This window comes from Grus americana, chromosome 2, assembly GCF_028858705.1.
Source record: "Grus americana isolate bGruAme1 chromosome 2, bGruAme1.mat, whole genome shotgun sequence".
NCBI lineage: Eukaryota > Metazoa > Chordata > Aves > Gruiformes > Gruidae > Grus > Grus americana.
In genome coordinates this window covers 887110-913534 of record NC_072853.1, presented here as the reverse complement: position 1 = coordinate 913534, position 26425 = coordinate 887110, and the positions used below count along the sequence as shown (strand labels likewise).

The 26425-nt window shown below is 68.8% G+C and overlaps 1 protein-coding gene across 1 annotated transcript; it reads left to right on the top strand.

The window, feature by feature from the left end:
- The first annotated feature begins 3934 nt into the window (after nt 1-3934).
- Nucleotides 3935-26425, top strand: CPSF1 (cleavage and polyadenylation specific factor 1). Its single transcript, XM_054817071.1, has 37 exons — nt 3935-4157; nt 4719-4746; nt 5136-5269; nt 5351-5431; nt 5551-5702; nt 5786-5932; nt 6039-6178; nt 6267-6377; nt 7044-7137; nt 7244-7331; nt 7423-7548; nt 8565-8616; nt 8715-8809; nt 8923-8997; nt 9104-9184; nt 9434-9526; nt 9618-9734; nt 9857-9998; nt 10089-10267; nt 10659-10795; nt 10909-11083; nt 11232-11438; nt 12630-12719; nt 12826-12969; nt 13080-13232; nt 13834-13950; nt 16053-16143; nt 16784-16868; nt 18164-18305; nt 20169-20321; nt 23207-23383; nt 23495-23561; nt 24315-24362; nt 24601-24756; nt 24882-25011; nt 25809-25947; nt 26289-26425. Exons 1-37 carry the CDS (start codon nt 4014-4016, stop codon nt 26334-26336), a joined length of 4338 nt encoding a protein of 1445 aa, XP_054673046.1. The 5' UTR covers nt 3935-4013; the 3' UTR covers nt 26337-26425.

Below are 26425 nucleotides of genomic sequence, written 5' to 3'. Positions count from 1 at the left end.
GGTGTCTATAGGGTGTCTATAGAGTGCAGTGTAGGGGAGTGTAGGGTGTGTAGAATGTCTGTAGGGTGTCTATAGGGTGTAGTGTGTCTATAAGGTGTCTATAGGGTGTCTATAGGGTGTCCATAGGGTGTCTGTAGGGTGTCTGTAGGGTGTCTATAGGGTGTCTATAGGGTGCTGTGTCTGTAGGGTGTCCATAGGGTGTCCATAGGGTATCCATAGGGTGTCTATAGGGTGCTGTCCTGGTTTTAGCTGAGAGGGTTGATGTTCTTCATAGTAGCAGTGTGAGGATCTGTTTTGGATTTGTGCTGGAGACAGCGTTGATAATACAGAGATGTTTTTGTTCTAAGGACCTATTGTTGAGCAGGGTTTACACGGGGCCAAGGCCTTTGCTGCTTCTCGCACTGCCCTGCCAGCGGGATGGCTGGGGGTGCACAAGGAGTTGGGAGGAGACAGACAGGACAGGTGACCCACACTGACCAAAGGGATATTCCATACCATATGACGTCATGCTCAGTTTATAAGGAGCTTGGGGGGCGGCGGCGTTCGGGGTGATGGCGTTTGTCTTCCCAAGTCACCGTTACGCGTGACAGGGCCCTGCTTCCCTGGAGATGGCTGAACCCCTGCCTGCCCATGGGGAGTGGGGAATGAATTCCTGGCTTTGCTTTGCTTGTGCGCGCGGGTTTTGCTTTACCTATTAAACTGTCTTTATCTCAACCCAGGAGTTTTCTCACTTTCACTTTTCCAATTCTCTCCCCCATCCCGATGGGGGGGGGAGCGAGTGAGCGGCTGCGTGGTGCTCAGCTGCTGGCTGGGGTAAAACCACGACAGGTGTCTATAGGGTGCTGTGTCTGTAGGGTGTCTGTAGGGTGTCTGTAGGGTGTCTGTAGGGTGTTGTGTCTATAGGGTGTCCGTAGGGTGTCCATAGGGTGTCCATAGGGTGTTGTGTCCATAGGGTGTCCATAGGGTGTCAAGTGTCTACAGGGTGTTGTGTCTATAGGGTGTCCGTAGGGTGTCCATAGGGTGTCCATAGGGTGTTGTGTCTATAGGGTGTCCATAGGGTGTCCATAGGGTGTCCATAGGGTGTTGTGTCCATAGGGTGTCCATAGGGTGTCGAGTGTCTACAGGGTGTTGTGTCTATAGGGTGTCTGTAGGATGTCCATAGGGTGTCCATAGAGTGTCCATAGGGTGTCTATAGGGTGTCCATAGGGTGTCCATAGAGTGTCCATAGGGTGTCCGTAGGGTGTCCATAGGGTGTCTATAGGGTGTCCATAGGGTGTCCATAGAGTGTCCATAGGGTGTTGTGTCCATAGGGTGTCCACAGGGTGTCCATAGGGTGTCCGTAGGGTGTCCACAGGGTGTCCATAGGGTGTCCGTAGGGTGTCCATAGGGTGTCCATAGAGTGTCCATAGGGTGTCCGTAGGGTGTCCATAGGGTGTCCATAGAGTGTCCATAGGGTGTCCGTAGGGTGTCCGTAGGGTGTCCGTAGGGTGTTGTGTCTATAGGGTGTCTGTAGGGTGTCCGTAGGGTGTCCGTAGGGTGTCCATAGGGTGTTGTGTCTATAGGGTGTCCGTAGGGTGCAGCCCCGAGGACGTGTGTGCAGCCATCCATACGCTACAGCCCTTCTATAGGGCGCGGCCTCGGGGAGGTTTCGGCGCGATCCCGAGGGCGACGCTGAGGCACAAACGGGGTCGGACACCGGAAACGGGAGAAAGGGGGGAGAAGGGTGAGGGGGGAAGGGTCAAGGGTGAGGGGTGAGGGGTGAGGGGTGAAGGGTGAGGGGTGAAGGGTGAGGGGTCAAGGGTGAAGGGTGAGGGGTGAGGGGTGAGGGGTGAAGGGTGAGGGGTGAGGGGGGAAGGGTGAAGGGTGAGGGGTGAAGGGTGAAGGGTGAAGGGTGAGGGGTGAGGGGTGAGGGGTGAGGGTGAGGGGAAGGTGGTGACCAACGGCAGCACCCGGCCGAGGACTCGGGGGTGGAACCGCGGGAGTCGTCACCGCACCGGGACCACGGCGTCTGGGGGGGGCAGGGACCCGAACCCCTCTCTGTGCGACGGCGGGCGAAGGCGCGGGTGTGCAGGGTCCCCTGGGTGAGGATGTGGGTGCTCGGGGTCCCCTGGGTGATCGGGGTCCCGTGGGTGCTCAGGGTCCCATGGGTGCTCGGGGTCCCATGGGTGCTTGGGGTCCCATGGGTGCTCGGGGTCCTGCGGGTGCTCAGGGTCCCGTGGGCGAAGGCGCGGGTGTGCAGGGTCCCCTGGGTGAGGATGTGGGTGCTCGGGGTCCCCTGGGTGCTTGGGGTCCCCTGGGTGCTCGGGGTCCCCTGGGTGCTCGGGGTCCCCTGGGTGCTCAGGGTCCCCTGGGTGCTCGGGGTCCTGCGGGTGCTCGGGGTCCCCTGGGTGCTCGGGGTCCCGTGGGCGAAGGCGCGGGTGTGCAGGGTCCCCTGGGTGAGGATGTGGGTGCTCGGGGTCCCCTGGGTGCTCAGGGTCCCGTGGGTGCTCAGGGTCCCGTGGGTGCTCGGGGTCCCCTGGGTGCTCAGGGTCCCGTGGGTGCTCAGGGTCCCCTGGGTGCTCGGGGTCCCCTGGGTGCTCGGGGTCCCGTGGGTGCTCAGGGTCCCCTGGGTGCTCGGGGTCCCGTGGGCGAAGGCGCAGTGCGGCTCCGCGGCGCCTCGGGGGTGCAGCTCGGGAGAGCCCAAACCTCCCGTTCCACGAGGGGCGCAGGCGCCTCCCCCCCTCGGCAGCCCCTGACAGGGCGGGGGGCCCTCGCGGTGGGGGGTCCTCACAGCGGGGGGTTCGACAGGGCCCCAGCCCCGCCCCCTCGCGCCCCCCACCCGAGCCCCAGCCCTGCCCTGGCCGGGCCCCCCCCCCCCCCCCAAGGCCCGAGCAGCCCCACAGCCCCCGTGGGCCCCAGGCCTCCGGACAGGGCAGGGCCCTGTGGGCTGCAGAGGGGTCCTATAGGGTGTGGGGTCCTATAGGGTGTGGGGTCCTATAGGGTGTGGGGTCCTACAGGGTGTGGGGTCCCTATAGGGTGTGGGGTCCTACAGGGTGTGGGGTCCTACAGGGTGTGGGGTCCCTATAGGGTGTGGGGTCCCTATAGGGTGTGGGGTCCTATAGGGTGTGGGGTCCCTATAGGGTGTGGGGTCCCTATAGGGTGTGGGGTCCTATAGGGTGTGGGGTCCCTATAGGGTGTGGGGTCCTATAGGGTGTGGGGTCCCTATAGGGTGTGGGGTCCCTACAGGGTGTGGGGTCCCTATAGGGTGTGGGGTCCTACAGGGTGTGGGGTCCCTATAGGGTGTGGGGTCCTATAGGGTGTGGGGTCCCTATAGGGTGTGGGGTCCTATAGGGTGTGGGGTCCTACAGGGTGTGGGGTCCCTATAGGGTGTGGGGTCCTATAGGGTGTGGGGTCCTATAGGGTGTGGGGTCCCTATAGGGTGTGGGGTCCCTACAGGGTGTGGGGTCCCTATAGGGTGTGGGGTCCTATAGGGTGTGGGGTCCTATAGGGTGTGGGGTCCCTATAGGGTGTGGGGTCCCTACAGGGTGTGGGGTCCCTACAGGGTGTGGGCTCTCTATAGGGTGTGGGGTCTCCATAGGCTACAGGTCCCTATAGGCTGCAGACTCCTATAGGTTGCAGAGTCCTATAGGGTGTGGGCTCTCTATAGGTTGCAGGCCTCTATAGGTCACAGGTCCCTATAGGTCACAGGTCCCTATAGGTTGCAGCAGGCCCCTATAGGTCGCAGGGTCCCCATACGTGGCGGGCTCCTATAGGCCGGTCTCCGCGGGGCGGGGCGGGCCGCGGGTGACGCAGCGGGGAGGGGCGGGGCCAGGCGAGGCGAAATCCGCGGGTTCGAGTCCCGCCCCGTTCTGGAGGACCCACGTCTCGATGGTACCGGCCGGCGCGGCGCCGCTCTAGCGCAGAACTTCCGGCTCGTCGCTGGTTAAGCGGGCACTTCCGGCGAGGCGTGCGGCGGAATAAAGGGGTTGGGGTTTGGGGGGGGAACCCCGAAACGGGGGAGTTTGGGGGGCGCCATGTACGCCGTGTATAAACAAGCGCACCCCCCCACGGGGCTGGAGTTCTCCATGTACTGCAACTTCTTCTCCAACGCCGAGCGGAACCTGGTGGTGGCCGGGACCTCCCAGCTCTACGTCTATCGGCTCAATCACGACTGTGAGGTAAAAACCACCCCAGGACCCCCAAAAACCACCCTAAAACGCCCCAAAACCACCCTAAAACGCCCCAAAACCACCCCAGGACCCCCCAAAACCACCCTAAAACGCCCCCAAAACCACCCCAGGACCCCCCAAAACCACCCTAAAACGCCCCAAAAGCCAACCCAACCCCCCCGAAAAACACTCCAGCCCCCCCAGAACTCCCCCAAAATCACCCCGAGAACCCCAAAGCCTCCAAAAACCACCCCAAGACCCCCCAACCCCGCCCCAAAATGCCCCAAAAACCATTCCAACCCCCCAAAACCCCCCCAAACTGCCCCCAAAACCACCCCAAAACCACCCAAGACCACCCCGCGACCCCCAAACCCCCTGAAACTGCCCCCAAGCCACTCCAAACCCCCCAAAATCACCCCAAAACCCACTCCAAACCCCCAACCCCCCCAAAAAACCCCCCCAAGACCCCCCAAACCCACCTCAAAATGCCCCCAACCCTCCTAGAACCCACCCCCACGCCCCCAACTCCTTTTTATTTATTATTATTTTCCTCTGCCTTTTCCCTCACAGGCCGCCGCTAAAGGAGACAGGAACGCGGGTAGGTGGGGGGGGAGTTGGGGGGTCGCTCCCCCCCCCCCGCTGTTTTTTTGGGGTGACCCCCCCTATTTTTAGGGGGCTTTGGGGGTCGCTGTGTTGTCCCTCTGTGTGTGTCCCCCCTCAAGAGAGCCCTGGGGTTGGGGTACGGGGCGGGGGACTGGGTTTGGAGCCCCCCCTGCTCCCCAGGAGAGGAGCCCTGGGCAGGGGACGGCCAGGGAGCGGGCAGGGGACGGGCAGGGAGCAGGCAGGGGATGGGCAGGGGGACGGGTGGGGGGTCTCCACCCCACAGGGCGCTGGGTGATTGGGGGGGGGGGCAATGCGGGGGTCAATGGGGAGCCCCCCCTGCCCGCCCCTGCCCGCCCCTGCCCGCCCTGCCTGCCCTGCCCGCAGAAGGCAGAGGGCACAAGGAGAAGCTGGAGCTGGTGGCCTCCTTCGCCTTCTTCGGCAACGTGATGTCCATGGCCAGCGTGCAGCTGGCGGGGGCCAAGCGGGACGCCCTGCTCCTCAGCTTCAAGGACGCCAAGGTACGGCACGGGGGGGGCACCCCCACGTCCCCTCGGGGGGGGGTTTGGGGGGCTCCTCCCCACCCTCACCCCCTTTGCCAGCTCTCGGTGGTGGAGTACGACCCCGGCACCCACGACCTGAAGACTCTGTCCCTGCACTACTTCGAGGAGCCGGAGCTGCGGGTGGGCGACGAGTTGATTTATTTTTTTTTTGGGGGGGTTCCCCTTACTAAAGAGCCACAGGGGGGGACCCTAAAAATACCCCCGCGCCCCCCCGCTTTACGTTTTTCTCCGCGGTGCAGGACGGTTTCGTGCAGAACGTCCACATCCCGCGGGTGCGGGTGGATCCCGACGGCCGCTGCGCCGTCATGTTGATCTACGGCACCCGCCTGGTCGTCCTGCCCTTCCGGCGCGACACCCTGACCGACGAACACGAGGGGCTGGTGGGAGAGGGGTGAGCTCCCCGCCCCGCCCGCTAGCACCCACGGGTGCTGCGCAGCTGGGGGTCTCCTAAGCCCCGTCCCTCCCCCGTCGCAGGCAGAAATCCAGTTTCCTGCCCAGTTACATCATCGACGTGCGGGAGCTGGACGAGAAGCTCCTCAACATCATCGACATGCAGTTCCTCTACGGCTACTACGAGCCCACCCTCCTCATCCTCTTCGAACCCAACCAGACCTGGCCGGGGTGAAACCTTCGTTCCCGCGTGTCGTCATCCCCCGCCCCCGCCGCGGCGTCCGGCGTCGTCCGCCTCCGCGAGGGGTCGTGACGTCAGCGCCCCGTGTCGCCGCAGGCGGGTGGCGGTGCGCCAGGACACCTGCAGCATCGTGGCCATCTCCCTCAACATCATGCAGAAGGTTCATCCCGTCATCTGGTCCCTCAGCAACCTGCCCTTCGACTGCACCCAGGCGCTGGCCGTCCCCAAGCCCATCGGTGGGTGACGGCGCCGTGACGACGGCGGCGGCGCGGTGATGGCGGCGGTGGCGGCGGCGGCGCGGTGACGGTTTGTGTCTGGCGGCAGGAGGGGTGGTGATCTTCGCCGTCAACTCGCTGCTGTACCTCAACCAGAGCGTGCCGCCCTACGGCGTGGCGCTCAACAGCCTCACCAACGGCACCACCGTCTTCCCGCTGCGTAAGGGCCCCCCTCCTCCTCCTCCTCCTCCTCCTCCTCTTCCTCCTCCCCTTTCTCTTTCTTTTCTCTCCCTTCCCTTCCTTTTGTTCATCATTTTCCACCTCATCTTCCTCATGTTCTTCCTCGCCCTCTTCCTCCCCCTCCTTCTCATTCCCCCTCCTTCATCCTCCTCCTCCTCATCTTTCTTCCCCCCCTTTTCCTTATCATCATCTTTCTCTTCACCTTCCTACGCTTCATCTTCTTTTTCCCACCTTCCCGTTTGTCGTCTTCCTCCCTCCCCTTCCTCCTTGTCCTCCTCTTCTCCCTCCTCGTCTTTGTTCCCCCCTTCCTCCTCGTCTTTGTTCCCCCCTTCCTCCTCGTCTTTGTTCCCCCCTTCCTCCTCGTCTTTGTTCCCCCCTTCCTCCTCCTCATCTTCATTTTGCTTCCTCTTCCTTCTCATCTTCCCCGTCTTGCCCATCTTCATCACCTTCCTTCCGCCCCACTTCCCTTCTCCTCCTCCTCCCCCCTGCTTTCCTCCTCCTCCTCTTCCTCTTCATTCCCCCCCTTCCTCCTCATCGTTGTTCCCCCCATCCTCATCTTCTTCCTCCCGCCTTCTCCCTCTTCTCCCCACCTTCCTCCTCATTCTTCCTCCCCCCCGTGCTGACCCTCCTCCTCCTCCTCGCCCAGGGGTGCAGGAGGGCGTGAAGATGACTCTGGACTGCGCCCAGGCCGCCTTCATCTCCTACGACAAGATGGTCATCTCGCTGAAGGGAGGGGAGATGTAAGCGCCGTGGGGCGGCCGTGGGGCGGCCGTGGGGCAGCCGTGGGGCCGGTGTCCCCCCCCGCCGAGGTGGCCCCCGTCCCCACGACGTGCCCTGCGTCCCCAGCTACGTCCTGACGCTGATCACGGACGGCATGAGGAGCGTCCGCTCCTTCCACTTCGACAAAGCGGCCGCCAGCGTCCTCACCACCTGCGTAAGGCCCCGGCGCCGGGGAGGGGGGGGGGGACGGGACAGATTTGGGGACCCCCCGGTCACCCCCCTGCCCTGTGTCCCCGCGCCGGCAGATGGTGACGCTGGAGCCGGGGTACCTGTTCCTGGGGTCGCGCCTGGGCAACTCCCTGCTGCTCAAGTACACCGAGAAGCTGCAGGAGACGCCGGCCGGCGGCGCCAAGGAGGCGGCTGACAGGCAGGTGAGGCCGCGCACCCCCGAATCCCTGGCTGGGACCCCAAAAATCCCTGCCCGGGACCCCAACCCCTCCTCCTGGCCCCCAAATCCCTGGCCGGGACCCCAAAATTCCCCCCCTGAGACCCCAAAATTCCCCCCCTGGGACCCCAACCCCTCCTTCTTGCCCCCAAATCCCTGGCTGGGACCCCAAAATTCCCCCCCTGGGACCCCAACCCCTCCTCCTGGCCCCCAAAATTCCCCCCCTGAGACCCCAAAATTCCCCCCCTGGGACCCCAACCCCTCCTCCTGGCCCCCAAAATTCCCCCCCTGAGACCCCAAAATTCCCCCCCAGGACCCCAACCCCTCCTTCTTGCCCCCAAATCCCCGGCCAGGACCCCAAAATTCCCCCCCGGGACCCCAACCCCTCCTTCTGGTCCCCAAAATTCCCCCCCCCGAGACCCCAAAATTCCCCCCCCGGGACCCCAACCCCTCCTTCTTGCCCCCAAATCCCCGGCCAGGACCCCAAAATTCCCCCCCGGGACCCCAACCCCTCCTTCTTGCCCCCAAATCCCCATCCTGGGCCACCGAATCCCCAGCCCAAGTCCCCAAATCCCCATCCCGGGTCCCCAGCCCCTCTTCCAGGGCCCCAAATTCCTCGTCCCAGGTCCCCCAACCCCCCATCCCGGGTCCCCAAACCCCCTTCTCAGTCCCCAAACCCTCGTCCCAGGTCCCCAAATCCCTTTCCCAGTCCCCGTCCCCCAGTCCCAACCCCCCCAGTTCTGGGTCCTGACCCCCTCTTCCCAGGCCCCAAAATTCCCGTCCTGGGTCCCCCAAATCCCTGACCAGGTCCCCAACCCCCCCTGTTCTGGGTCCCCAAATCCTCATCCTGGGTCCCCAGCCCCCTGTCCCCAATCCCCAAATCCCTCCCCAGTCCCCAAATTTCTGTCCCGGGTCCCCCAAATCCCTTCCCAGTCCCCGACCCCCAGCCCTGGGTCCCTCCCGGGGGGGTTCGGGGGTCTCCCCGCTCTCTCCGCCCCGCAGGAGGAGCCCCCCCTGAAGAAGAAGCGCTCGGAGTCCTCGGGGACCTGGGCAGGTGGGAAACAGTGACGCGGGGGGTGACGCGGGGGGTGACGCGGGGGGTGACGCGGGGGGTGACGCCGTCTCCCCGTGTGTGTGTCCCCCCCCAACCAGGAGGAAAATCGGCGCCGCAGGACGAGGTGGACGAGATCGAGGTGTACGGCAGCGAGGCGCAGTCGGGCACCCAACTCGCCACCTACTCCTTCGAGGTACCCCCGAAGGGAGAGGGTGACACCCCGACACCCCCACCTCGTCCCCTCCCGGTGTCACCACCTGCCCCCCCCCCCAACGCCGCGTCCTCGTGTCCGTGTGTCCCCCCCAGGTGTGCGACAGCATCCTCAACATCGGGCCCTGCGCCAACGCCGCCATGGGCGAGCCGGCCTTCCTCTCCGAGGAGGTGAGTCCTGGCAAAGAACGGGCAGCCCCTGCCTGCCCCTGCCTGCCCCTGCCTGCGGCCCCGGGACGGGCGGTGACGGCGGTGACGCTTCTCTCCCGGTTCCCAGTTTCAGAGCAGCCCGGAGCCGGATCTGGAGATCGTCCTCTGCTCCGGCTACGGCAAGAACGGGGCGCTCTCCGTCCTGCAGGTCAGGCTGCGGCACCGCCGCGATGCCGGGGGTCCCGGTAACCCCCGCGTCCCCCCCGCACTGTGCAAAGGCCTGCCGTGGTGAGGAGTGTCCGCGGCAGGTCAGGTACCGGTGCCACAACAGGGTCTGGCCAAAACCAGGGCTGTCCCCGAAGCCTTGGGGACCCGCCTGTACCCGTCCAGCCACACGCCGGCCGCGGTTCTGCCCCACGGCGTCGGCGGTTCTGCCCCAACCCCGGTTTTTCCGCAGAAAAGCGTCCGGCCGCAGGTGGTGACGACGTTCGAGCTGCCGGGCTGCTACGACATGTGGACCGTCATCGCGCCGCAGAAGAAGGAGGAAGAGGTCGGCGACGGTCGCGTCCCCACCGCCCCGAGGGACGTCGCCGTGTCCCGCGCCGCCCCTCGGTGACGCTCGCCGGGGTTTTTCCTTCCAGCCGGATGAAACCGCGGCGGGAGAAAACGCCGAGAAGGAGCCGGCTCCCGCCGAACCCCCCGAGGAAGACGGCAAGCGGCACGGCTTCCTCATCCTCAGCCGCGAGGACTCCACCATGGTGCGACCGCGTTCCCCGGGGACCTTTACCGGGCGAAGGGGCCCGGCGATACCGGCGCCGTGCCGGCCGCTGGCGTCTCGCGGGACGCCGCGCCGGATCGCGCCGTGCCGTCCTTCCCCCAGATCCTGCAGACGGGGCAGGAGATCATGGAGCTGGACACCAGCGGCTTCGCCACGCAGGGACCCACCGTCTTCGCCGGTAACATCGGCGAGAACCGCTACATCGTCCAGGTGTCGCCGCTGGGCATCCGGTTGTTGGAAGGAGGTGGGTGCCGACGCGGTGAGGGGCTCCCGCGGGTGCTTTCGGGGCCGTGCCCCCCTCCCTCCGTCACCGTGCCCCCCTCCCCGGCCGCAGTCAACCAGCTGCATTTCATCCCGGTGGATTTGGGCTCGCCGATCGTTCACTGCGCCGTCGCCGATCCCTTCGTGGTGATCATGAGCGCCGAGGGCCAGGTCACCATGTTCGTCCTGAAAAGCGACACGTACGGCGGCCGCACCCACCGCCTCACCCTGCAGAAACCCCAGCTGCACCACGTGAGCGCCGAAAAAAACCCCCCGGGGCTCCCCGCCTTTGCCGGCAGCGCCGAGCAGCCCCCCCATGGCGCCTCGGGGGGTGGGTTTGGGCCCTCCCGGCACCTCGGGGGGTGGGTTTGGGCCCCCCCACACCTCGGGGGGTGGGTTTTGGGCCCTCCCGGCACCTCGGGGTGGGTTTGGGTCGTCCCCCCCGCACCTCAGGGGGTGGGTTTGGGCCCCCCCACACCTCGGGGGGTGGGTTTTGGGCCCTCCCGGCACCTCAGGGGGTGGGTTTGGGTCGTCCCCCCCGCACCTCAGGGGGTGGGTTTGGGTCCCCCCACACCTCGGGGTGGGTTTTGGGCCCCCCCCCCCCGCCTCGGGAGCCCTTTTCCAACGCGCGCGGTGTCGCCAGCAATCCAAGGTGATCGCGCTGTGCCTCTACCGGGACGTCAGCGGGATGTTCACCACGGAGAGCCGGGCCGCCAGCGCCCGGGACGAGCTCTCCCTGCGCGCCCACCCCGAGGTGGAGACCCTCATCCAGGACATCAGGTGGGTGCTGGGCGCTCCTGGGGGGTGCGGGGAGGGGGGCGTCGTGTCGTGTCCCCCCCCCCCACGGCTCTTGACGCCGCCGCGTCTCGGTGTTTCCCTCCCGGCGGACGCAGCGACACGGTGGACGACGAGGAGGAGATGCTGTACGGCGATTCGGGCGCTCTCTTCAGCCCGGCTAAGGAAGAGCCGCGCCGCAGCAGCCTGCCCTCCGCCGAGCGGGATCCTCACCAGTACAAACCAGAACCCACCCACTGGTGCGTACTGGTACGAGAAAACGGCACCATGGAGGTGAGAGCGACAAGGGGGGGGAAAAAACGCCCGTCCCGGTTGCCGCCGCCGTGAGCGCGGTTTCGTGGCGGTTTCGTGGTGGTTTCGTAGCGGTTTCGTGGCGGTACCCCTGCCCGTACCCCTGCCCGTACCCCTGCCCGTGCCGTAGATCTACCAACTGCCGGAGTGGCGCCTGGTGTTCCTGGTGAAGAACTTCCCGATGGGGCAGCGCGTGCTGGTCGACAGCTCCTTCGGGCAGCCGGCGGCGCCGGGGGACGGCAGGAAGGAGGAGGTGACGCGGCAGGGGGAGCTGCCGCTGGTGAAGGAGGTGCTGCTGGTGGCGCTGGGCAACCGCCAGAGCCGGCCCTACCTGCTGGTGAGGGGGGCTGGGGGGTTTGGGGGGGCTGGGGGGGTTTGGGGGTGTCCTGGGAGGTGCTGGGGGGGGGTCTGGGGGTGTTTGGGGGGATCTGAGGGTGTTTAGGGGGGGCTGGGGGGGGTCTGGGGGGTGTTTGGGGGCATCTGGGGGTGTTTGGGGGGGCTGGGGATGTCCTGGGAGGTGCTGGGGAGGGTTTGGGGGGGTCTGCAGCGGGGCTGGGGGTGTCCTGGGGGGTCTGGGGGGTGTTTGGGGGCATCTGGGGGTGTTTGGGGGGGGTTGGGGATGTCCTGGGAGGTGCTGGGGAGGGTTTGGGGGTGTTTGGGGGGGCTGGGGGTGTCCTGGGAGGTGCTGGGGAGGGTCTGGGGAGGGTTTGGAGGGGTCTGGGGGTGTTTGGGGGGATCTGAGGGTGTTTGGGGGGGGTTGGGGATGTCCTGGGAGGTGCTGGGGAGGGTTTGGGGGTGTTTGGGGGGGTTGGGGATGTCCTGGGAGGTGCTGGGGAGGGTTTGGGGGGGTCTGCAGGGGGGCTGGGGGTGTCCTGGGGGGTCTGGGGGGTGTTTGGGGGCATCTGGGGGTGTTTGGGGGGGGTTGGGGATGTCCTGGGAGGTGTTGGGGAGGGTTTGGAGGGGTCTGGGGGTGTTTGGGGGGATCTGAGGGTGTTTAGGGGGGGCTGGGGATGTTCTGGGAGGTGCTGGGGAGGGTTTGGGGGGGTCTGCAGCGGGGCTGGGGGTGTCCTGGGAGGTGCTGGGGATGTTCTGGGGGGTGTTTGGGGGGGACTGGGGGTGTTTGGGGGGGGTGGGGATGTTCTAGGGGGTGCCGGGGGGGGGTCTGGGGGGTTCTGGGGGGGGGGTCAGGAGGGATCTGGGGGGTGTTGGGGTGCTGGAGGCAGAGGGGAGCTGGACGGATGTTGGGGGGCGCCTGGGGCCCTGGGGGGTGTTGGGGGGATGTGGGGGTGCTGGAGGGATTCCGGGGGATGTTGGGGGGCACCTGGGGGGTGCCACTGGGCTGCCGGGGGTGACGCGGTGGGTGACATGGGGTGATGCGGCGGGGTGATGCGGCGGGTGACACGCGGGGTGCCGCGGGGTGCCACGGGGTGCCACGGGGTGACACGGGGTGACATGGGGTGCCGCGGGGTGCCATGGGGTGCCATGGGGTGACACGGGGTGACACGGGGTGCCGCGGCGGGCGGCGCAGGTGCACGTGGAGCAGGAGCTGCTGATCTACGAGGCGTTCGGGCACGACTCCCAGCTGGGCCAGAGCAACCTCAAAGTGCGCTTCAAGAAGGTGAGAGACCCCCCGGGGTGAGGGGGGGGGGAAAAGGGGGGGCTCTGCCGCCCCCACACCACCCCCCCCCCCCGCCGTGGGGGTTGTTTTCCCCCCCCCCCCCCAGGTCCCCCACAACATCAATTTTCGGGAGAAAAAGCTGAAACCCTCCAAGAAGAAACCGGAGGCGGCGGGGGGCGAGGAGCCGGGGGGGCCGCGCGGGCGCGTCGCTCGGTTCCGCTCCTTCGAGGACATTTACGGCTACTCGGGGGTGAGCGCCGCCGCGCCGGGGACCCCCCCAGGGCCCCCCCACGCTGTTACCGGGGGGATAACGGGGTGCTGCGTGTCCTGTGTGTGTCCCCCCCCCCCCCCCCCCAAAAGGTGTTCATCTGCGGCCCCTCCCCGCACTGGCTGCTGGTGACGTCTCGGGGGGCCCTTCGCCTGCACCCCATGACCATCGACGGCTCCGTCGAGTCCTTCGCCCCCTTCCACAACGTCAACTGCCCCAAGGGCTTCCTCTACTTCAACCGCCAGGTGGGCCGGGGGGGTTTGGGGGGGCTGCGGGGGGGGGGCGGGGGGCTGGGAGGGTCCCAGGGGGCTGTTTTGGGGTCCAAAGGGGTGGGTTTGGGGGGTCCTGCCTGCCCTGAGGGGGTTTTGGGGGGTCCCAGGAGGGGTTTTTAGGGTCTGAAGGGGTGGTTTGGGGGTCCCAGGAGGGGTTTTGGGGGGTCCTGGCTGCCCTGGTGGGGTTTTGGGGGTCCCAGGAGGGGTTTTTAGGGTCTGAAGGGGTGGTTTGGGGGTCCCAGGAGGGGTTTTGGGGGGTCCTGGCTGCCCTGGTGGGGTTTTGGGGGTCCCGGGAGGGGTTTTGGGGGTCCCGAGGGGCTGTTTTGGGGTCCAAAGGGGTGGGTTTGGGGGGTCCTGGCTGCCCTGAGGGGGTTTTGGGGGGTCCCAGGAGGGGTTTTTGGGGGTCCTGGGGGAGTTTTGGGGGTCCCGGAGGGGTTTTGGGGGTTCTGAAGGGGCTCTGGGGTCCCAGGAGGGGTTTTGGGGGGTCCTGGCTGCCCCGAGGGGTTGTTCTTGGGGTCCCAGGGGGTGTTTTGGGGGCCCCGGGGCGGTTTGGGGGTGCTGACGGGGCTGGCAGGGGGAGCTGCGGATCAGCGTCCTGCCCGCGTACCTCTCCTACGACGCCCCGTGGCCCCTGCGCAAGATCCCGCTGCGCTGCACCGCGCACTACGTCGCCTACCACGTGGAGTCCAAGGTGCCGCCCCGCTCTTCGGCCTCCCCGCCGCCGCCGCCTCCTCCTCCTCCCCGCGCTCTTCCTCCCCGCGCTCTTCCTCCCCGCGCTCTTCCTCCCCGCACTCTTCCTCCTCTTCCTCCCCGCGCTCTTCCTCCCCTGCGTCCTCCTCCTCACTGCGCTCTTCCTCCCCTGCCTCCTCCTCCTCACCATGGTCTGCCTCCCCGTGCTCTTCCTCCCCTGCCTCCTCTTCCTCCCCGTGCTCTTCCTCCCCTGCCTCCCTGCACTCTTCCTCCCCTGCCTCCCTGCACTCTTCCTCCCCTGCCTCCTCTTCCTCCCCCGCCTCCTCCTCCTCACCATGCTCTGCCTCCTCTTCCTCACTGCGCTCTTCCTCCCCTGCCGCCTCCTCCTCACCATGGTCTTCCTCCCCTGCCTGCTCTTCCTCCCCTGTATCCTCTTCCTCCCCGCACTCTTCCTCCCCTGTATCCTCTTCCTCACCGCACTCTTCCTCCTCTTCCTCCCCACGCTGTCCCCCTCCTCCTGCTGTTCCTCACCGTGCTGTCCCTTTCTTCTCCTCTTCCTCCCCTTCCTCCCCACTCTTCCTCCTCTCTCCCCTCTTCTCTGCTCTTTTTCCTTTTCCTCCTCTTCCTCCCCGTGCTCTTCCCCTCTGCCTCTTCCTCTGCGCTCTTCCTTGCTGCACCGCCCCTCTTCCTCCCTACTTCCTCCCCACCTTGTCCCCCTCTTCCTCCCTGTGCTGTCCCCATCCTCCTGCTGTCCCTCACCATGCTGTCCCTCTTTTCCTCTTCCTCCTCTTCCTCCCTGCACTCTTCCTCCCCTTCCTCCCCACTTTGTCCTCTTCTGCCTCCTCTTCCTGCTATTCCTCCCCACACTCTTCCTCCCCACTTCATCTTTCTCTCTCCTCTTCCTCCCTGTGCTCTTCCTCTCTGCCTCTTCCTCCTCTTTGTGCTCTTCCTTGCTGCACCGCCCCTCTTCCTCCCTACTTCCTCCCTACTTCCTCCCTGCTTTGTCCTCCTCTTCCTCCCCTCTTCCTCCCCGCACTGTCCCTCTCTTCCTGCTGTCCCTCACCATGCTGTCCCTCTCTTCTCCTCTTCCTCCTCTTCCTCACCACGCTCCTCCTTGCCACAGTCTTCCTCCACACTTTGTCCTCTTCCCGCTCTTCCTCCCCTTTGCGCTCTTCCTTGCTCTGCTGTCCCTCTTCCTCCCCACCGTGTCCCCTACTTCCTCCTTGCTTTGTCCCCCCGCTGTCCCCCCCCCCGCTGTCCCCCCCCCCGCTGTCCCCCCCCCCGCTGTCCCCCCCCCCCGCTGTCCCCCCCTCTTCCCCCCCACGCTGTCCCCCTCTTCCTCAGAGGCCACGGTGGCCGTGGGGAAGCTGGGGACCCCCCCCCCCGGTGTCCCCCCCCCCATGTCCCCCCGTGACGCGGCGCGGTGCCCAGGTGTACGCGGTGGCCGTGGGGAAGCTGGGGGACCCCCCCCTCCCGTGTCCCCCCGTGTCCCCCCGTGTCCCCCCCCGTGACGCGGCGCGGTGCCCAGGTGTACGCAGTGGCCGTGGGGAAGCTGGGGGAGCCCCCCCGTGTCCCCCCCCCCCGTGTCCCCCCGTGTCCCCCCCGTGACGCGGTGCCCAGGTGTACGCGGTGGCCGTGGGGAAGCTGGGGGAGCCCCCCCGTGTCCCCCCCCCCCGTGTCCCCCCGTGTCCCCCCCGTGACGCGGTGCCCAGGTGTACGCGGTGGCCGTGGGGAAGCTGGGGGAGCCCCCCCGTGTCCCCCCCCCCCGTGTCCCCCCCCCCGTGTCCCCCCGTGTCCCCCCCGTGACGCGGTGCCCAGGTGTACGCGGTGGCCGTGGGGAAGCTGGGGGAGCCCCCCCGTGTCCCCCCCCCCGTGTCCCCCCCCCCCGTGTCCCCCCGTGTCCCCCCCGTGACGCGGTGCCCAGGTGTACGCGGTGGCCGTGGGGAAGCTGGGGGACCCCCCCTCCCGTGTCCCCCCGTGTCCCCCCCCGTGACGCGGTGCCCAGGTGTACGCGGTGGCCATGGGGAAGCTGGGGGAGCCCCCCCGTGTCCCCCCCCCCCGTGTCCCCCCGTGTCCCCCCCCGTGACGCGGCGCGGTGCCCAGGTGTACGCGGTGGCCACCAGCACCATCAACCCCTGCACCCGCATCCCCCGCATGACGGGCGAGGAGAAGGAGTTCGAGAGCATCGACCGCGGTGAGGGCCCGGCACGGGGTCTGGGGGTCCCCTGGGGGTCCCCCCCAATTCCTGGGTGTCCCCCCCGTGTCCCCCCGTGTCCCCTGGGTGTCCCCCCCGATTCCTGGGTGTCCCCCTGTGTCCCCCCCAACCCCAGTGTCCCCCCCATCCCCTGTCCCCCCCTCCCTGAGCCTGGTGTCCCCCCGTCCCCTGTGTCCCCCCCACCCCCTGCACCCCCCCTTCTCCCCGTCCCCTTGTGTCCCCCTGACCCCAATGCCCCCCCCAAGCTCGGTGTCCCCCAGTGTCCCCCCCCCCCCCCGACCCCAGTGTCCCCCCTCCCCAACCTCTGTGTCCCCCCGGTGTCCCCCATCCCCCCCCAACCTGGTGTCCCCCCCCAACCCCTGTGTGTCCCCCCCACGTCCCCCCATCCTCCCTGACCCTGTCCCCCCCCCGTGCCCCCTGTGTCCCCCTCCATGTCCCCCCCCGTGTCCCCCATGTCCCCCCCCCGTCCCCCCTGACCCCGTGCCCCCCCGTGTCCTCCATGTCCCCCCTGACCCTGTCCCCCCCCCCGTGTCCCCCCGTCCCCCCTGACCCCATGTCCCCCTGTGCCCCCCCATGTCCCCGTGTCCCCCCTGACCCTGTCCCCCCCTGTCCCCCCCAGACGAGCGCTACACCCCCCCGCAGCAGGAGGCCTTCTCCATCCAGCTCATCTCCCCGGTCAGCTGGGAGGCGATCCCCAACACCAGGTGAGGGGGGCACCCCGAAATTGGGGGGGGCTGATCCCCAACACCAGGTGAGGGGGGCACCCCGAAATTGGGGGGGGTGCTGATCCCCAACACCAGGTGAGGGGGGGCACCCCGAAATTGGGGGGCTGATCCCCAACACCAGGGGAGGGAGGGGCACCCCGAGATCAGGGGGGCTGAACCCCAACACCAGGTGAGGGGGGCACCCCGAAATTGGGGGGGGCTGATCCCCAACACCAGGTGAGGGGGGGCACCCCGAAATTGGGGGGGGCGCTGATCCCCAACACCAGGGGAGGGGGCACCCTGAAATTGGGGGGCTGATCCCCAACACCAGGGGAGGGAGGGGCACCCCGAGATCAGGGGGGCTGAACCCCAACACCAGGTGAGGGGGGCACCCCGAAATTGGGGGGGGCTGAACCCCAACACCAGGGGACGGGGGGCCCTGATATTGGGGACCCCTGATATTGGGGACCCCAACAATGGGGGGGGCTGCCCTGAACCCCAAAACTGGGGGGGCCATGGGCCTGATCCCCCCAAAGCCCAACCCCAGGTGGGGCTGTCGGCCCGACCCTGCCCCCCAACCTCCCCCAATCCAAGTGGGGGGCTGTGGGCCCGATCCTGCCCCCGTACCCCAATCCCCTGCAGGGCCCGATCCTGCCCCCCGTACCCCAACCCTGCCCCCCACGGGCCCAATCCTGCCCCCCAACCCCCTGCAGGGCCCGATCCTGCCCCCCCGCCCCCCAACCCCCTGCAGGGCCCGATCCTGCCCCCCGCACCCCAACCCCGCCCCCACACCCTGACCCCCCACGGGCCCGATCCTGCCCCCCCGCACCCCAATCCTGCGCCCGCCCCCCAACCCTGCGCCCCCCAATCCTGTCCCTGCCCCCCAACCCTGCCCCCCACACCCCAACCCCCCACGGGCCCGATCCTGCCCCCTGCCCCCCAACCCTGCCCCTGCACTCCAATCCCCCCCCCCCCGCCCCCCAACCCCGCGCGGGGCTGTGGGCCCAATCCTGCCCCCCAACCCCCCGCACCCCAATCCTGTCCCTGCCCCCCAACCCTGCCCCCCACACCCCAACCCCCCATGGGCCCAACCCTGCCCCCCAACCCCATGCGGGGCCGCGGGCCCAATCCTGCCCCCCGCCCCTCAACCCCCCTGTCCCCCAATCCTGTCCCTGCCCCCCAACCCCGCGTGGGGCCGCGGGCCCAATCCTGCCCCCCGCCCCTCAACCCCCCTGTCCCCCAATCCTGCCCCCTGTCCCCCAATCCTGTCCCTGCCCCCCAACCCCGCCCCCCAGGATCGAGCTGGAGGAGTGGGAGCACGTCACGTGCATGAAGACGGTGTCGCTCAAGAGCGAGGAGACCGTGTCGGGGCTCAAGGGCTACGTCGCCGTCGGCACCTGCCTCATGCAGGGCGAGGAGGTCACCTGCCGCGGCAGGGTGAGGCGCGGGGGCGCCCGGGGACACCCGAGGGGCACCCAAGGGACGCCCAACGGCTTTGGGGGACACCCAGGGGGCACCCAAGGGACACCCAGGGGTCTCAGCGGGCACCTAGGGGTCTCAGGGGACACCCAGGGACACCCGAGGGACACCCAGGGGGCACCCAAGGGACGCCCAACGGCTTTGGGGGACACCCAGGGACACCCAAGGGACACCCAGGGGTCTTGGGGGGTACCCAAGGGACACCCAGGGGTCTCAGGGGACACCCAGGGACACCCGAGGGACACCCAGGGGGCACCCAACGGCTTTGGGGGACACCCAGGGGCACCCAAGGGACACCCAGGGGTCTCAGTGGGCACCTAGGGGTCTCAGGGGACACCCAGGGACACCTGAGGGACACCCAGGGGGCACCCAAGGGACGCCCAACGGCTTTGGGGGGCACCCAGGGGGCACCCAACAGCTTTGGGGGACACCCAGGAGTCTCAGGGGGCACCCAGGGAGCACCCAAGGGACACCCAGGGGTCTCAGGGGACACCCAGGGGGCACCCAACGGCTTTGGGGGACACCCAGGGGTCTCAGGGGGCACCTAGGGGTCTCAGGGGACACCCAGGGACACCCGAGGGACACCCAGGGGGCACCCAAGGGACGCCCAACGGCTTTGGGGGACACCCAGGGACACTCAGGGGACACCCAGGGGTCTCAGGGGGCACCCAAGGGACGCCCAACGGCTTTGGGGGACACCCAAGGGACACCCAAGGGACACCCAGGGGTCTCAGGGGGCACCCAAGGGACACCCAACGGCTTTAGGGGACACCCAGGGACACTCAGGGGACACCTAGGGGTCTTGGGGGGTACCCAAGGGACACCCAGGGGTCTCAGGGGGCACCTAGGGCTCTCAGGGGACACCCAAGGGACACTCAGGTGATACCCAGGGGTCTCGGGGGGCACCCAAGGGACACCTAGGGGCTTCAGGGGACACCCAGGGATCTTGGGGGACACCCAAGGGGCACCCAGGGCTCTCAGGGGGCACCCAAGGGACACTCAGGTGACACCCAGGGGTCTTGGGGGGCACCTGGGGGCTTCAGGGGACACCTAGGGCTCTCAGGGACACCCTAGGGACACTCAGGGGACACCCAAGGGTCTCATGGGATGCCCAAGAGACACCCAGGGGCTTCAGGGGACACCCAAGGGTCACGTGGGGGACACCCAGGGGCTTTCAGGGGTCACCTAGGGCTCTCAGGGACACTTGGGGGTCACCCAGGGCTCTTGGGGGTCACCCAGGGGACACTTGGGGGACACCCAGGGGTCTTGGGGGGCACCTAGGGCTCTCAGGGGTCACCCGAGGGACACTTGGGGGACACTCAGGGGTCTTGGGGGACACCTGGGGGTCTTGGGGGACACTCAAGGGACACTCAGGGGTCACCCAGGGCTTTCGGGGGTCACCCAAGGGACACTCAGGGGTCACCCAGGGCTCTTAGGGACACTCAGGGGTCACCCGGGGGTCTCAGGGGTCACCCAAGGGACACTCAGGGGTCACCCAGGGCTCTCGGGGGACGCCCAGGGCTCTCAGGGGACACCCAGGGCTCTCAGGGGTCACCCAAGGGACACTCAGGGGTCACCCAGGGGTCTTAGGGACACTCAGGGGTCACCCGGGGGTCTCGGGGGACGCCCAGGGCTCTCAGGGGACACCCAGGGCTCTCAGGGGTCACCCAAGGGACACTCAGGGGTCACCCAGGGGTCTTGGGGGTCACCCAGGGCTCTTAGGGACACTCAGGGGACGCCCAGGGCTCTCCGAGGGGTCCCGGGGCCCCCCACGTGCTCCCCAGAGCTCTGGGGGTGCCTCACGCCCCCCGTGTCCCCCAGATCCTGATCATGGACATCATCGAGGTGGTGCCGGAGCCGGGGCAGCCCCTGACCAAGAACAAGTTCAAGGTGCTGTACGAGAAGGAGCAGAAGGGGCCGGTGACCGCGCTCTGCCACTGCAACGGCTACCTGGTGTCGGCCATCGGCCAGAAGGTGGGGGCACGGGGGGGGGGCACCGGGGGGGGGGGCACCTGGGGTGGGGGGGGGCACCTGGGGGGCACCTGGGGGGGGGGCACCTGGGCTGGGGGGGGGCACCTGGGGGGCACCGGGGGGGGGGCACCTGGGGGGGCTGGGGGGGCACCGGGGGGGCACCTGGGCTGGGGGGGGGCACCTGGGGGGCACCTGGGGGGTGGGGGCACCAGGGGGGCTGGGGGGGCACCGGGGGGGCACCTGGGCTGGGGGCACCTGGGCTGGGGGGGCACCTGGGGGGGCACCTGGGGGGCACCTGGGGGGGGGGCACCTGGGGTGGGGGGGGGCACCTGGGGGGGCTGGGGGGGGCACCTGGGGTGGGGGCACCTGGGGTGGGGGGGGCACCTGGGGTGGGGGGGGCACCTGGGGGGCACCTGGGGTGGGGGGGGCACCTGGGGGGGGGGGGGCACCTGGGGGGCACCTGGGGTGGGGGCACCTGGGGTGGGGGGGGCACCAGGGGGGGCTGGGGGGGGCACCTGGGGGGGGCACCCTGGGGTGGGGGGGGCACCAGGGGGGGCTGGGGGGGCACCTGGGGGGGGGGGGGGCACCCTGGGGTGGGGGGGCACCTGGGGGGTGGGGGCACCTGGGGTGGGGGGGGGCACCAGGGGGGGCTGGGGGCACCTGGGCTGGGGGGGCACCTGGGGAGTGGGGGTTACCTTGGGGGGGTGTGGGGGTCACCCTGGGAGTGTGTGGGGTCACCCTGGGGTGTGGGGGGCACCCTGGGGTCACCCTGGGGTCACCCTGGGGGGGGTGTGGGTTACCCTGGGCTGGGGGGCACCTGGGGGGCACCTGGGGGGTGGGGGGCACCTTGGGGGGGTGTGGGTTACCCTGGGCTGGGGGGCACCTGGGGGGCACCCTGGGGTGGGGGGCACCTGGGCTGGGGGGCACCCTGGGGGGTGGGGGGCACCTGGGGTGTGGGGGTCACCTTGAGGGGGTGTGGGGGTCACCCTGGGGTCACCCTAGGGGGGTGTGGGTTACCCTGGGGTGCTGGGAGGCACCGGGGGGGCACCTGGGGTGTGGGGGGCACCTGGGGGGTGGGGGTCACCTTGTGGGGGTGTGGGGGACACCCTGGGGTGTGGGGGGCACCTTGGGGGGGTGTGGGTTACCCTGGGCTGGGGGGCACCTGGGGGGCACCTGGGGGGTGGGGGGCACCCTGGGGTCACCCTGGGGTGGGGGGGGCACCCTGGGCTGGGGGGGGGCACTTGGGGGGCATCCTGGGCTGGGGGGGGGCACCCTGGGAGTGTGTGGGGTCACCCTGGGGTGTGGGGGGCACTGGGGGGGGGGTGTGGGTGTCACCTGGGGGGGTGTGGGTTACCCTGGGGTGCTGGGAGGCACCGGGGGGGGCACCTGGGGGGCACCTGGGGTGTGGGGGTCACCTTGGGGGGGTGTGGGTTACCCTGGGCTGGGGGGCACCTGGGGGGCACCCTGGGGTGGGGGGGGCACCTGGGCTGGGGGGCACCCTGGGGTGGGGGGCACCTGGGGGGCACCCTGGGGGGTGGGGGGCACCTGGGGTGTGGGGGTCACCTTGGGGGGGTGTGGGGGTCACCCTGGGGTCACCCTGGGGTCACCCTGGGGGGGTGTGGGTTACCCTGGGGTGCTGGGAGGCACCGGGGGGGGCACCCTGGGGGGCACCTGGGGTGGGGCTGGGAGGCACCGGGGGGGGCACCCTGGGGGGCACCTGGGGTGTGGGGGGCACCTGGGGGGTGGGGGGCACCTGGGGGCTGCCTGGGGAAGGGGACCCCAGAACTGGGCTCCTCGGGGGGGGGGGAGGGGGAGCCTCCGGGGTCCCATTTGTCAGCTTGGCCTGGGGTGGGAGCTGCCCCAGCCCCCTCATCATCATCCTCATCATCATCGTCACCATCATCATCGTCATCGTCACCATCCTCCTCACGGGGTGTTCCCAGTGTTCCCCAGTGTTCCCCAGTGGTTCCCAGTGGTTCCCCAGTGTTCCCCAGTGGTTCCCCAGTGTTCCCCAGTGGTTCCCCAGTGGTCCCCCAGTGGTTCCCAGTGGTTCCCCAGTGTTCCCCAGTGTTCCCCAGTGTTCCCCAGTGGTTCCCAGTGGTCCCCCAGTGTTCCCCAGTGGTTCCCCAGTGTTCCCCAGTGTTCCCCAGTGGTTCCCCAGTGGTTCCCCAGTGGTTCCCCAGTGTTCCCCAGTGGTTCCCAGTGTTCCCCAGTGGTTCCCCAGTGGTTCCCCAGTGGTCCCCCAGTGGTTCCCAGTGGTTCCCCAGTGTTCCCCAGTGTTCCCCAGTGTTCCCCCAGTGTTCCCCAGTGGTTCCCCAGTGTTCCCCAGTGGTTCCCCAGTGGTTCCCCAGTGGTTCCCCAGTGTTCCCCAGTGGTTCCCCAGTGGTCCCCCAGTGGTTCCCAGTGGTTCCCCAGTGTTCCCCAGTGTTCCCCAGTGTTTCCCAGTGGTTTCCCAGTGGTTCCCCAGTGGTTCCCAGTGGTTCCCCAGTGTTCCCCAGTGTTCCCCAGTGGTTCCCAGTGGTTTCCCAGTGGTTCCCCAGTGGTTCCCCAGTGGTTCCCCAGTGTTCCCCAGTGTTCCCCAGTGGTTCCCCAGTGGTTTCCCAGTGGTTCCCCAGTGGTTCCCTAGTGGTCCCAGTGGTTCCCCAGTGGTTCCCAGTCTCAAACTGGTCCCAGCCGTGGGTGGCAGATGGGCCATCGACCCGCGCTGGCGGCCCCCCCGCGTGCTGCTGTGAGGTGTCGGGAACCAATCCTGCCCCGTGAGGGTGCTGAGGCCCTGGCTCCCTGGCAGGGTTCAAGGCCAGGTCGGACGGGGCTTTGGGCACCCTGGACCAGCGCGTGTGGGGGCCGGGCCCCCCCCCCCCCCCAATTTCCCGCGTGTGCCCCCCCAGATTTTCCTGTGGAGCCTGAAGGACAACGACCTGACGGGCATGGCGTTCATCGACACGCAGCTCTACATCCACCACATGATCAGCGTCAAGAACTTCATCCTGGCCGCAGACCTCATGAAGAGCATCTCCCTCCTGCGCTACCAGGAGGAGAGCAAGACGCTGTCGCTCGTCAGCCGGGTAACGAGAGGGGGGGGGGGGGGATGGGGATGGGGGGCGGTGGGTTCCTCGCCGGAGGGATCGGCCGCCAACCCCGGGGGTCGGGGGGGGCTTTGGTTTGGTTTTGGGAAGGACGCCAAGCCGCTGGAGGTGTACAGCGTGGACTTCATGGTGGACAGCACCCAGCTCGGCTTCCTGGGTAGGTCTGGGGGGGGGTCGGGGCTGCCGGGGGGCTGCCGGGGGGCTGCCATGGGGCTGCCAGCACCACCATGGGGCTGCTGTGGGGCTGCTGGCACCACCGTGGGGCTGCTGTGGGGCTGCTGGCACCACCATGGGGCTGCTGTGGGGCTGCCGGCACCACCGTGGGGCTGCTGTGGGGCTGCTGGCACCACCATGGGGCTGCTGTGGGGCTGCTGGCACCACCGTGGGGCTGCCGTGGGGCTGCCGGCACCACCATGGGGCTGCTGTGGGGCTGCTGGCACCACTGTGGGGCTGCCGTGGGGCTGCTGGCACCACTGTGGGGCTGCCGTGGGGCTGCCGTGGGGCTGCCATGGGGTTGCTGGCACCACCGTGGGGCTGCCGGCACCGCCGTGGGGCTGCCGTGGGGCTGCTGGGGCTGTTGGCACCACCATGGGGCTGCTGGCACTGCCATGGGGCTGCCGTGGGGCTGCTGGCACCACTGTGGGGCTGCCGTGGGGCTGCTGTGGGGCTGCTGGGGCTGCCGTGGGGCTGCCATGGGGTTGCTGGCACCACCGTGGGGCTGCTGTGGGGCTGCCGTGGGGCTGCCGGCACCACCGTGGGGCTGCTGTGGGGCTGCTGGCACCGCCGTGGGGCTGCCGTGGGGCTGCTGGCACCACCGTGGGGCTGCCGTGGGGCTGCTGTGGGGCTGCCGGCACCGCCGTGGGGCTCTCCGGTGTTAGGGTTCTCCACCAACCCCCCCGTCTTCCCACAGTGTCCGACCGCGACCGCAACCTCCTGGTGTACATGTACCTGCCCGAAGGTGAGCGCCCGGCGGCGCCGGGGTTTGCCGGGTGCTGCGCCGTGCCGGGGGGGGGTCTGTGGGGTGCTGGGGGGGGGTCTGTGGGGTGCTGGGGGGTCTGTGGGGTGCCGGGGGGGGGTTGTGGGGTGCCGGGGGGGGGTTGTGCCATGCCAGAGCGTGGCCCGGCCCCATCGCGTCACGGCTGCGCCCCGCGGTGCTCCGGCATCTCATCTGGGTGCCGCGGTGCCGCTCCCCCCAGCCAAGGAGAGCTTTGGCGGGATGCGGCTGCTGCGCCGCGCCGACTTCCACGTGGGCGCCCACGTCAACACCTTCTGGAGGACGCCGTGCCGCGGCGCCGCCGAGGGCCCCAACAAGAAAACCAACGCCTGGGAGAACAAACACATCACCTGGTTCGGTGAGGGGCGGCCGGGACCCCCATTTCCCCCCCCGGGACCCCCATTTCCCCCCCCCCGGGACCCCCATTTCCCCCCCCCCCGGGACCCCCATTTCCCCCCCCCGTGACCCCTTTTTCCCCCCCAGCCACGCTGGACGGCGGCATCGGGCTGCTGCTGCCGATGCAGGAGAAAACCTACCGGCGGCTGCTGATGCTGCAGAACGCGCTCAGCACCATGCTGCCGCACCACGCCGGCCTCAACCCCCGCGCCTTCAGGTACCCGCGGCACCGCCCCACGGCACCGCGCTGACCCACAGCCCCGTCCTGACCCACGCCCAACCCCACCGCTGCCCCGTGGCTCAGCCCCATCCCCGCAGCAACCACCCTGCCCCGTGCTCGCCCCACGGCACGGCTCTGCCCCACGGCACCACCCTGCCCCACGGCACAGCACTGCCCCACAGCTCAGCCTCATCCCCCCAGCACCGCCCTGCCCCACAGCACAGCGCTGCCCCACAGCTCAGCCTCATCCCCACGGCACCACCCTGCCCCACACCCACCCCACAGCTGCCCCACAGCTCAGCCTCATCCCCCCCAGCACTGCCCTGCCCCACACCCACCCCACAGCTGCCCCACGGCATAGCACTGACCCACAGCTCAGCCTCATCCCCACGGCACCACCCTGCCCCACAGCCCTTACAGCTGCCCCACAGCTCAGCCCTGCCCCCACAGCACTACCCTGCCCCACAGCTGCCCCATGGCACAGCACTGACCCACAGCTCAGCCTCATCCCCACGGCACCACCCTGCCCCACGGCACAGCGCTGCCCCATGGCTCAGCCTCATCCCCACGGCACCACCCTGCCCCACACCCACCCCACAGCACAGCGCTGCCCCACGGCTCAGCCTCATCCCCACGGCACCACCCCACCCCACGGCTCAGCCCCTGCCCCACGCCCCAGCCCCAACCCCCAGCGCCTTGCGGTGCCACCGGGAGGTCCCCGAGCGGGTCGGGGTGGGGGTCGTGTCCGTCCCGGTGCCCCCCGGCGCCGGTGCCACCCCCGCGGTCGCCGCCAGGCTGCTGCACGTGGACCGGCGCATCCTGCAGAACGCGGTGCGCAACGTGCTGGACGGGGAACTGCTCAACCGGTACCTCTACCTCAGCACCATGGAGCGCGCCGAGCTGGCCAAGAAGATCGGCACCACGCCGGACATCGTCAGTGGGGCCGCGCCGTGGGGCGGGCGGGTGGGGCAGGGGGCCGTGGGGCTGAGCTGTGGGACAGGGGTATGGGGTTGGGCCGGGGGCAGGGATGTGGGGTGGAGATGTGGGGCCGAGCTTTGAGGCTGGACTATGGGGCAGGGCTGTGGGGCAGAGCCAGGGGTGCTGGGCTGTGGGGCTGGGCTGTGGGGTGGAGATGTGGGGCTGGGCTGTGGGGCAGGCTGCCCTCGGCCCCACATGTCCTGTCCACTGGGCTGGGGGGGGGGGGTGCCCCACCCCCTCCTCTGCCCCCCCGCGCCCTCCCCACCCCCCTCACCTCTCCTTTCCCCCCCCCCCAGATCCTGGACGACCTGCTGGAGATCGACCGGGTGACGGCCCATTTCTGAGGGTGCCCAACCCCCCCCTCCCCTCCCCCACCCTGATTGCCTTCCCCCCCCACACTGGAAATTTATAAAAAAAAACGTGAAAAAAAAAA

Coding starts and splice junctions, on each gene's coding strand:
- CPSF1 (XM_054817071.1), top strand. CDS start 4,014: ATGTACGCCGTGTATAAACAAGCGCACCCCCCCACGGGGCTGGAGTTC. Junction 5,703..5,785: donor GAGGGGCTGGTGGGAGAGGG/GTGAGCTCCCCG, acceptor CCCCCGTCGCAG/GCAGAAATCCAGTTTCCTGC. Junction 7,332..7,422: donor CCAGCGTCCTCACCACCTGC/GTAAGGCCCCGG, acceptor CCGCGCCGGCAG/ATGGTGACGCTGGAGCCGGG.